This window comes from Prinia subflava, chromosome 21 (assembly GCF_021018805.1).
Source record: "Prinia subflava isolate CZ2003 ecotype Zambia chromosome 21, Cam_Psub_1.2, whole genome shotgun sequence".
In the NCBI taxonomy this organism is placed as follows: domain Eukaryota; kingdom Metazoa; phylum Chordata; class Aves; order Passeriformes; family Cisticolidae; genus Prinia; species Prinia subflava.
The window spans coordinates 2,913,152-2,924,179 of NC_086267.1; the positions used below are offsets into that span (position 1 = coordinate 2,913,152).

Genomic DNA, 11,028 nt, shown 5'->3' on the forward strand with positions numbered 1-11,028 from the left:
TTGGGCCACATGCAGGACATGCACTGAAAGTGAAGGCAGAACTGCCCCAGAAACAATTGATTTTCTTAAAGTTCTCCCTTGTGCCAGGTGATGAATTAGCAAACAACGTGAGTCTCTGCTACAAGAGATGTTTGTATTTTATTGTATGTAATCTAGGAAATAGTGGGATTCCTACTTAAGTCTTATCCAGAATGGAAATTCCCAAAGTCCTATTACAAAGAAAACAGGAAATACAATACAAGGAGAAAAGTGAAAAGAACCTTCTTCTGGAGTGAGTGCAAAAGTGCCTGATGGTAATGAACTATGAAGAAATACATTTTAGGAGTGCAGTATAAAAGCAATTTGACCTTCTTTTCCCGGTTGGTAAATACTGATATAATCCCCTTGCATAGGTACAGCTGACAGGAGTGTTTCTGTCACCCTGCCAGCATTTCTGGCATGGGAAAGTTACCAGAATCTCATGTTCCCCTGTTACTGTAATTAGCATAATCATGATTAGCAGCTCTTCATCCTGCAGACCCTGGCTTTTGGGCTTAGTCTGGAGCCTCAGCTCAGAGGTTCAGGTAGCTCTGGCTATTGTTCAGTGAGAATGGCTCAGGGAGCCTTTGTGTTGGGGACAGAAGAACACAGTGTGGGTAGATCAGAGGAGCACCCTGATCATGGTTTAGGAGTGTGTTCGTTGTCAGCACAGGAGCTGCTTCTTTCACCGAAGGCAGTGGACGAAGTCAGTGGACGGGAGGAGGAAGTAACAGATTAGAAGAATTTTCACTGCTGAGTTGCAGAGTTCAACAGCTCAAACGTATCCTCCACAACCTGCCAGAGGCAGTTTTCTAGTGGGAAGTCATTGTCCACCAGGTTGACCAAGTAATAGTTGTCATGGATGTACTGGATGATCATGCGAGAGGGTGACTCCTCTTCATAGAGCTTGGCCCATTGCTCAATCCACAGCGCAAAGGCCTCGTCCTGCCATGGGAACAAAAAAAACTTGGCAGTTGTGAAACATTTTCATGTTACTAAATTTAGGATACAGAGTGTTGCACATGACTGGCCAAACTGTGGCTGTTTCTTCTCAGTAAAAATGGCAAGAGTTGAGCAAGGAGCCTTGTGCTTTCCAGTCAGTGGGAAGTGCCCAGAGCTGAAAGGAGACATCTGCAGTACAATGGATGGCTCAATGCTGCCCCTGTGTGTGTAAGAGGGGAGGAAGAGCCACTGTCCAGCACTCCAAGGCCTGGCACAGTGACAGCAGTGGCTCTCGACCCTCACTACTGGGTGCCTTGTCAAACTCTTGCTGGAGCTGAGGGAGCAGGAGGAGCAAGACCTGTACCTCTGCAAGCCAATACAGCAACAGCCCTCAGCTGTGAGGAGTGTCAGAGACTAAAACTAAACTAGACATTCTGAACTTCCAGGGCATCACAGCAATGTATCCAACAGAAGGGAGGACTCACCTTCCAGGAGAGGAAGCTCACAGGATCCACGACAGTGGGCTGGATGATCTCCCTTCCTGGGAAGATACCCCAGGTGACAGCATTGGGTTGCAGATCTGGAGCGTTGGTGATATTCTGGCCCTGCCAAAGGAAGTAAAACCTTTCTGAAGCAACTGCTGGAGGAAGGACTGAGTGAGTTGGAAAAGTGTATTTACCCTCTCCTTGTTAAGAGCTGCTGCACACTGCAGTTGTCTTGCTTTTCCTTCCCTTCATCAGCCCTCATGTCTGAATATTTGGTATTTGTCTCTCTCTCAAGGTGGTGAAAGGAAAATATCCTGAGAGTAATGGCCTCACCTTGACATTGACAATGTGGTAGTTCACTCGCAGCTCGTACTTCTTCAGCACCTTGAGCAGTGCCGTGACAATTTCACTGGAGGTGAAGAACTCCAGGTATGCCTGCAGGGACGGATGGAGAAGGGGGGAAGAGAATCAGAGCCTTAAATCACAGCAGAACTGGACAGATACAGGTAAACAACGACATTTGTAGAGTCTGGGCTGCCTTGTATATTCATCCCCAGAAACATGTACTACAGAGCCTTGAGCAAAGGGCAGAGCAAATCAGTAAGTGAGCTAGGGAAAAAAGATAACTGGGGAGAGCAGATGAACAGCCCAGGAACAGTGCACGCAAGGAAGCTCCATGCTTCCTGTTTTGCATGCACACAAGCAGACAAGTGGGAATGAACTCCAGTGTTACAACTGCTGCACAAGGAAGCCGTCTGCCAGAATACTTGGAAGAAGCCTCAGCTTAGTCTTTATTTTACAGTAGTGTCTTGCCAAGGCAGCCCAGCCTGGTAAGAGCAAAACTCAGGGGTCTCAGCTGGGCTCTCCCAAGCACCACTCCCTGTCCTCATCTTTTGTTCACAATTCTCCCCATGTACAACCAAATTCTGTGCTTGGCTGCTCCCAACAACTGCTTCCCCTCCCCCTACTTCCTGGCTATTGCATGAGATGATGGATTTCCCTCACCTCAGGGGAATTTTTTCCTTTGAAAACGTAACTGCATTTGCCATCTGCTGGTCTCTGGCTTTACCATTTGGATCCCTTTTGAACAAGGATGCTTTGTTTTCCAGTATGAGCTACTTGCCTGGCATTTACCTTGATGGGATATTCCTATCACAGCCATTAGACAAGGCTCCAGGTCCTGAAATACCTGACAGGGGGAGACAGGCATGGCAGGCAGGACTGTCTGCAGGCCAGGGAAGGAGTGTGGCAGTTGTCTGAGCAGCACACCACAGTGCATGGGCTAGGGGCAACTGTGGAGAACTCTGCCATACAGAAGGACAGAGGAAATTTTTAAATACCCCTTTATCACCACAAGATGCTGGGTGGTAGAGATTGATTCTCATTGATTCCCATTTTTGTGAAAAATCTGGGTGCTTTGTGCATCACTGAATCAGATGCAGGGGGAAGGCATGTGTACATATAAAATGTCACAGCCCTGCTCTAGAAATAGGTTACTAGTAATTATTTGCTGAGAAAAAATCCATGAAACTCTACAGATGTTCAATAAATGTTTTGAGGTGGGTGAAAACAGCTGTGAAGTCAACCACAGAGATGGCATTATGGCTCTTAAGAAACCAAAGGAGCTTTGCTTTATCTCTCCGAGAATGCATTAAGATAAGGCATAGGCAGAAGGATTATGAGGATGTAAGCCTGGGACCTCCCAGCCTAACAGAGACCAAACCAGGTCAAACTCTTTGCTGCCTAGCCCAGAGTAATACAGTACCTTTTGGAAAACATAACCTCCACTGGGCCCCCAGCCTACAATAGGGTCTGTGGAGGGTTTGCCATTGATGTTTGGCTGGGAGTTGATGGTCAGGATCCCTCGTCTGTTGACCTTCTCCAGCTGGTCCTTCAGAAGGTTGGTTTCAGTGGCAAGAGGGTCGTCATTCCAAGGCATACACGTAACCTACCATGAGGAGAAACAATGCCTCACAATGGATGTAACAACACTTTGATTACCCTTTGGGTCTTGAAGGAACTCAGGAGTGCCTTAACAGTCTCAAACACACCTGCTGAAGGAGAGAATTCCCAGGTTTGGTTTAAGGGTTAGGATAAGCTCAACTGCAAGAATAACTGCTGAAATCAATCAATATTGGTCTTGTCATACTGTAGCACCTTCCCCTTTTATGTTGAGCCTTAGCTCTGGCTGCTGGACCCCCTTCAACCAGTGTGCCAGCAAATCCTTTTGGACAGAGAAGTGCCAATTCTTCTTTAGAAAAACAGTGTGAAACTGATGCCTTAGGAGCAAGAGGAAATGTGCACCATTGTTGGTGCCACACTGACCACCCCTTCCTGGGCTCTCACTCACCTTGTACCCATTCCTGTTGGGTTCTCCAGTGATGTAACATGTGAACACCTCAAAGACACTTTCCTCACCAGTCAGTTCTTCTCCCCACATCTTCAAAAGCTCTTCCCGGGGAGACTTGCTCTTCAGATAGAAGAGGTAATAGTCCTTCAGCTCCCCAAAAGCTGGAGAGGAGGAGTTACCCCTGTAAGGGGAGAAGACACAGATCTGAAGTCACCGAGGAAGATGAGCTGATCAGTGATGCAGGAAGACAGCCAACCATCACGAGGAGTACACAACAAAATCCACCTGGACACCAAAAGTCTCAACACCTTGGTGCCATTCACCTCCCCTCACTCAAATCCAAGCAACGGGGAACCACTCTACAAAGCCACCTCAAGCATGCCCAGGACATCAGGGTTTCCTACCACAGCTCTGCCTTGCTGCAGGTGACAGCTTACCATCGGCCATTGGGGAAGTCATCCCACTCCTGGGTGCGATAGATGTAACTCTTGGGCCTGGAGGCCCAGAAGATTGGCCGGACATCCTCCACTCTTCTCTTGGGGTGAGCACTGACTGCCCAGGGCAGAGGCCGCCTGCATGGGATGAGCAGATGTTAACACAGTTCCTCTCCTGACTTTCCACTAAAGGCTGGAAGCCTTTCCCATGGTGCAATTTGGCCCTGGAGAGAAATAATGGGCTGAGAAGAGTTCTGTTTGTCAAGAAGTGGGACAAGAAACTTTTCTTCCTTTATGGAAAGTATTTGCTACTCAGTTCCCTCACAGGAGGCTCAGTGGGGTCTATTTATGGTTAAGGTACAGGACTGACACCTGAAATTGGAAAAGGTAAGGGCAAAGCACTATAGGAAGCTACTTCAAGGAAAAATAAAACAGCTACCAGTTTTCCTTCGCTTCTTCTTGTCTATGCTGAAGCCTGTGAACTCAGAAGTCTACATTCCCTTTCTCAGCTGCAGAGAACCCTAGAAATCCACAGTGGGAGCATACCCCTAGCCTGTAATGGGCATTGAAAACATGCTTATTCCAAGTGGAGCTCTAAGCTCTGGGTTTTTAAAGTCACAGAATGGCTACTTTAAAGCCACTTGACTAAAACAGATTCCTCCTTTGGCTGTCCCCTCTATTCCTCCCAGCTTTTATTGTAGATCTGCAGGAAGGGTGAACTACTAAATGCAAAATATGATAAAAGAAAAAAAAAAAAGGCAAAAAGGAGATTAGAGTATTGACCCATCCATTATTTGTAGCTTCACTAGATGGGATGGATGAATAGATGGAAAAGTGGCACTAACAGAAGCCAACACATTCTGCTCACCTTGGGTCCTCTTTCCATATGCCCAGGCGCTTCAGGACTTCGGTGGTGGCCACCTCCCTGTTGAGGGTGTAGAAGTGGAGCCCGTGCACCATCCCACTGTCCAGCAGCTCCCGGCACATGGACACGGCCAGCTCCACCCCGTAGTTCCGGATAGCTGCGTCGTTGTCCTTGATGGGTTCAATCACATCCTTGATTTCCTGAGGCACTTCCAGCTTAGAGAGCTTCACCAGCTGGCGCAAGGAGTGGTAACCCTGGATGAGGATGCACATTGGCATTTTTCCAAGACCTTTTTTTGCCATCCCAGTAACACAGGTACTTGATCTCGATTTTGTGGTAGGAGATTTAGAATTGGGGCTCCTGGAATCTATCCCCAGGCCCCGTCTCTAGGATGGTAACACGGTCCAGGGCATGTCACTTTAGGTGATTTCTCCCCACTTCCTTCCTTGCCTGAGCCCAGCTTGCTGACAGTGACCTCAGGACTTGTTCTTTATATCCCTTTTTGCCATATGGCCACCAGAAACATTTTTATCTTGTTATCAGCTGCCTAAGAGTTTAATTTGGCAAACTACCTACAGATTTATTACATTCAGCAGTCTCTCTTCCCTGAAATTTGGTGGAGAATATTTACAGACCTGTCTCAGGCCCTGACCCACAAACACCTAACATCCTAGATACTTATTCCCTCCCCAAATCCAGATTACTGAATTTCACCTGTATAGGGAAGATGCCAGGAATAATGGGGCAGGTAATGCCAATGGCTTGACAATCCTTCATGAACTTGAGAAAGGTTTCTGGTCGGAAAAAAAGCTGTGTAATGATGAAGTCTGCTCCAGCAAAGACTTTCTCCTTCAGGTGCCTCAGGTCTGCCTCATAGCTCTCTGCTTCAGGATGACCCTTTGGGTAGCCTTTGGGGAGAAAAAATGAAAAATGTGGTCAGGATAACATGCAGAAATTAGGAATTATCCAATCTGATTGTACTGTCACAGCCCAGGCCCAGGGAGGGACTGCTGAGCTGATTTCCCTGTCTCAGACTCTGCTGCACTCTCTGCAGTAGAAGGGATTTACCTGCCACACAGATGTCAAAATAATCATCAAATTCATTGCGAATATGCTTCACCAGATCAACAGCATGGTTGAAACCATCTACTTCTTCCTCCCATTCCTCACCAGCAGGATCTGAAAAGAGAACAAACCCACAGCACTCTTCAACTGTTGGCTGAACTCACATCTGCTGGTTCTGTAAAAACCTCCTGGCATCAAAAGGAAGACAGAGATGAACTCCCAAATCTGCAGTTTTACCGATGGACTGGTTCTGTCTGCCCTTGGGCTGGAAGGACTGCTAACAAAGGGCTCAGGTGAAACACAGTCTCAGCATTTAATTCCTGCAGAAGGAGCCCTACAATCTTTGTTTTTACTCTGGAATTGGGTACACAACAGCAGCACAGCCTCTGCACTGCACATCACAGGACAGAAGGATTCACCTCCACGCAGTGCCATGATGTTCTTCAACCCGAGCCTCTTGGCCTTCTGCAGATGCCCTGTGATGTCATCCTTGGTCTGGTTGCAGCATGTCATGTGCAGGATGGTCTCCAGGCCACAGTAGTTCACTGCAGTGTTGGCAATAATCATGGAAGAGGTTTCCTTGTCAGATCCTGGGTCCCCTGCAGGGTGCCATGTCACATCAATGAAGAGGGGACCACCGGCTCCCATGCGGTCAAACCTGTGGGGTTTAGAGCTGTGTCAGCCAGCACCAGGTAGCCAAATCTCCTCCCTGTGCCTTCAATATCTTGCTCACTGCTAGAATGCCAGCAGCAGGCAGAGAGAGCTTGGATGACAGCAATAGGATAGACCACAAAAGTGTTGCACTAAGAGTTTAGCAAGTGGCCGATGTAAATAAGGAAAGGCATCCTTGAAGGCTCTATGGGGAAGAGTTTACAATTTCTTAGAACATGAGACAACTGAGATGCTCTCTGTACAGCAGACTTTCTCCCTGCATGCTCTAAGAGACTGATACAGCTTCTGACATACAGCAATGCAAGTTCCATTCCTTTTGACATGGGGGACTATGCTGCAGCCCTGCTCCCAGCTTGAACTGCAGAGGCCACAAATACAAAAAGATGGACCAGGACTCTGTTGTGCTCCTAAGTGTGCCTAAAAGAGGAGACAAGGACTTCCCTAACTTGTCTCTCTCCTGCTCCAAGGTGTAAAAAGCCCTTCTGTTTAACATATGGCATTGGCATATAGCAATTACAAAAAGAATTATGAAGTACCCTCTTCTCCACCAAGTAAGTCTAGGGTGGCTCATGGGGCTCCAGAATAATTCCTAGCTCTTCTGAGACCTATCAGCTTTCATTTAGCATGTAGATGTGGATACCTACATCAGAGGCTAAAACTGTAATACTGAGGCACAAACCATAGTGGCTGGATTAATACTGAAAGGAAATGGGAATCTGTTTCAGAGATTTTGGCACACTGTCCATCAAGGAATATTTTCTGCTTTTACTAGGTACTTTTTTGTCCCAGTATTGTGCTTCAGACCCAGAACATGACATTGGGGTTACTCCATCTTCCCAGGGCATGGGAGAGGGGAAACAACCTGGGCCCTCAGTAATCCCACCGTGACACTTAGCTCTTGTGGGCCTCCAAGGAAGACAAGTTACCTGGTGTCCATTACCCTCCTCAGCAGGAAAGCACAGCCCCATTACCTGCTTCATCACCTGTGAGGGGAGACAGAGCATGGAGCAGAGCCTGCCTCGTTAGCTACTTCCCTGCCCTCCACCACAGACACTTCCCCCGTGCCCTCTCCTGCCCTGCAGCGCTCACCTGGAGATGAGGTTGACAGCAGCATTGGCTGTGCGTGGAGGGAAGAACTCCAGGGAGAACCACTTGTCCCCGGCGTCCTGCCGGCGGCGCATCTTCTCCCGCAGCCGCTCGTGCCGGTCGGCGTCGAGGACGGGCGTGGAGCAGCGCGAGTTGTCCTTGGAGCTCTCGCTGCCGCTGCTGCTGCCATCGGACCTGGAGCTGGAGCTGGCACTGCAGGCCTGCTGGGTCTCATTAACCATGGTGAGCGCTCTGGGGAAGGAGCAGAAGGAGCACGGTCGGTGCGTGGGTCTCTGCACGGAGCAGGTGCTGCTGGGGTGGGCAGCAGGTGATTAAAGGAGCCTGGACCAAGACCCAGCGTTCATCACCATCAAGGAGTCCCTTCTGCCAGCCTTCACTGGGAGCTGTAGTGGGGGAATCTGGTGAAAACACGATAAAAAGCATATGTTTTGATAGTGCTGAGAAAAATAACACAGCACCCGGCTTCATGCCACTTCTGTGCCTGCTGATCAAATTTGGCTCTCAGGAGAGTCAGGTCAACGTCACTTTTGCCCTGACTACAACTCAGCAAGCCAGGATGCCCATGTGAATTCGGTGATGGCCTCTGTGGCCTTGGGCTGGGCATACTAGCAGATACTTTTAGTATTCTACTGCAGCTGCTTCTTGGACTATATCCATGTTCAGAGTTTCCATCCTGTTTGTCCCCAAAAAGCAGCACTGCTTTACAGTGTAGGCGGGAAAGGCAGTGCTAATGGGGCAGGTACTTAAGAATGCACAAACTATTGCTATATCAGAAACAAAGTACAGAATCCCCTTTGACCAGGCCATCCCCACAAACTGGCCTTTGTTTTCTCTGTTGGCATCACACCTGCATTTCCGACCATCAGCCTTCTCCACAGACAACTGTCCCCTGTGCCAGTCCCGTTGCACACGCTCAACTAACTCTTTACAGATACACTGTTCCCTTCATCAACAGTTGTGGCTGCTTGGAAACAAGGCCAGCAGAGACCATCCTCATGTCACTGCCTTGCGACAACTTCACCTGTGCTTGCTTGGCTTTACAGAAAGCAAAATGTCACTGCAAGTGGTACAAGTAGGTTTAGGATACCCAGCTCCACTTAGCTCTGCAAAATGCCCCATCCTGTGCCTTTAAAATAAGGTAGGGATTACAGACAGTTATGGAAGAGCTACAACAACATTTGAGCCTGTGTTATTTGCTTTAGTACGGCCAAAACTTAAAATTGTCACTGGCAAGCAGCATGTTGTCCAAGCATTACATAACTTTGGAGCCTGTTTTGGAGGAAGCAGTTATGTGAGCCAGCACGTTCTCAGTCCTTATCATAAGCTCTGTGTTTAGTTCAGCCAAGAAGACTTTGAACTCATCTTTTACTGTTTGCACTAGAGTTGCCAATCAAACAAAACCCTTTGGGAGAAAGTCTACTTTTACCACCTGAGGAAGCTCTCCAGCTGGCAGGAGATGTGAGAAAGAAGCGCAGGCCTTCTGTTCCAAGAGGAACTGGGAGCCTTACATCTCTTGTGTACCAACATAGCAGCCGTGCTAAAAATCAGCAGTACAGACCTACTGACAAATGAAGCAAACCCAGCTGGGTGCAGAGTCACAGCCCTGACCAAGCTCAGAGGATTTGCCTGACATTCACACACACTACCCTGGGAGAATTATCCCCAAGCATGAATTGGTGATCAAGCTAGCGGTGCACAATCACGTGCTGTCAGCTCCCAATATCTCATTCCTGGCAAGCATGGCACAGCACTGTAGGCAAATCAAAGGAGCTTTGTTTTCTGATTTGAGATTTAACACCCATCACATGGAAAAAGCGTTCAGGTCTTTATGTCTCTGTAAAATGAGACTTGCTGTTGAGGAAAGGTCCTCATCTTACTAGCAATATCAAATCATGAAGACATGAGAAAGGCTCACTTAGATTTTTGTCAACAGGCAGCATTTGGAACAATTTCCTTACCATGATATGCATCGCAGATTTGCTGGCAGGTACTTCTAGTTATTGCAAAGAGAAAAAAGATAAGCCTAAACAACAAGAACAGTAGCAAAGTAAGACATTTTTTAACACCTGTCAACTCTCCTGCTCCTGTCTTTGTCACATAGCAGAGCTCAAAGATCCGTGGCACAGCACATTGCTGATGCCCAGCATGGATATACCTGCTGTGTTTTTATGATGCAGGTGGTATTCAAACTCCTTCCAGCCGTGAGCTGACACCAACACACAGAGCGTGGAGCCTGCATCGGCCGAAGCTCAGTTTTACCCCAAGACCAAACTCGGCTGCAGCAGATGCACGCTTCCCACCGGGTGCACGGGGCTGCTGCAGGCCCGCGGCACCGGGCTGACAGCCGGGCGGGCAGCATCCACCGCCGGAGCAGCTGATGGAGCAGCGGCTCGGCCACGGGACGGCCAAGGGGGAAGGGCCGGAGGGAGCCCGGCAGCCCCGCGGGCCGCCAGAGGAGAAGGGGAGCAGCAGCACCTGCGGTCCCTAATGCCGGGGGGAGGGTCGGGGCCAGGCAGGTCACTGCAGCCCGATCGCCCCTTCACCTCAGCTGACCCCGCCGGGAGCACGGCCCGGCCCGGAGCAGCCGGCAGACACGCCGGCCGCGGGGATCCCCCGGCGCTGGGGCAGCGATTGCACCCCGGTTCCCGGCCCCGCTCACCTGCGGCTGGTGCCGGGCGCTGCCCGCGCCGCCCGCCCGCCGCGCTTTAAGGGCGGCCGCGGCCGCGCGGGTCACGTGGGGCCCTGCGGCTGCCCTCACCCGACATGGCGCCGCGGGGCGGGGTGCGGGGCCTCGGGGGTGCGGCCAGAGCCCGCCGACGAGGCGGGACCGGCGGGGCCGCGGGAAGCTGTCGGCAAGGGCCGGGGGCGCGGCAGGGCGGGGGCACGTCTGGGCCGTTTATGGGAGCGTGGCCGGGCCGGTTATGGGAGCGTGGCCGGGCCGGTTATGGGAGCGTGGCCATGTGCGGGCGAGGCCAATGGGGGCCCGCGGTGGCTAGGGGGGCCGGCCATGCGGTGGGGCGTGGCCATGCGGTGGGGGCGTGGTCATGTGATGAGGGCGTGGCCATACCATGGGGGCGTGGCCATGTAGTG

At 50.1% G+C, this 11,028-nt stretch overlaps 1 protein-coding gene across 5 annotated transcripts; it reads right to left on the reverse strand.

Annotated features, from left to right (window-relative positions):
* Positions 1 to 119: 119 nt before the first annotated feature.
* Positions 120 to 10,749, reverse strand: MTHFR (methylenetetrahydrofolate reductase). 5 transcript variants are annotated; one of them, XM_063417603.1, is made up of 13 exons: positions 10,598 to 10,722; positions 9,897 to 9,961; positions 7,921 to 8,169; positions 6,579 to 6,817; positions 6,163 to 6,273; positions 5,809 to 6,002; positions 5,098 to 5,348; positions 4,233 to 4,367; positions 3,796 to 3,976; positions 3,211 to 3,393; positions 1,779 to 1,880; positions 1,446 to 1,565; positions 120 to 963 (listed from the first exon to the last, which is right to left on the reverse strand). In XM_063417603.1, the coding sequence occupies exons 3-13, from the start codon at positions 8,157 to 8,159 to the stop codon at positions 766 to 768; spliced, it is 1,953 nt and encodes a 650-aa protein (XP_063273673.1). In that variant the 5' UTR covers positions 8,160 to 8,169; positions 9,897 to 9,961; positions 10,598 to 10,722; the 3' UTR covers positions 120 to 765. The 5 variants fall into 5 exon arrangements, with proteins under 5 accessions (XP_063273673.1, XP_063273672.1, XP_063273671.1 ...); XM_063417602.1 differs by having other exon boundaries at positions 9,897 to 9,931; positions 10,598 to 10,718; XM_063417601.1 differs by lacking the exon at positions 9,897 to 9,961 and having other exon boundaries at positions 10,598 to 10,749.
* Positions 10,750 to 11,028: the final 279 nt, after the last annotated feature.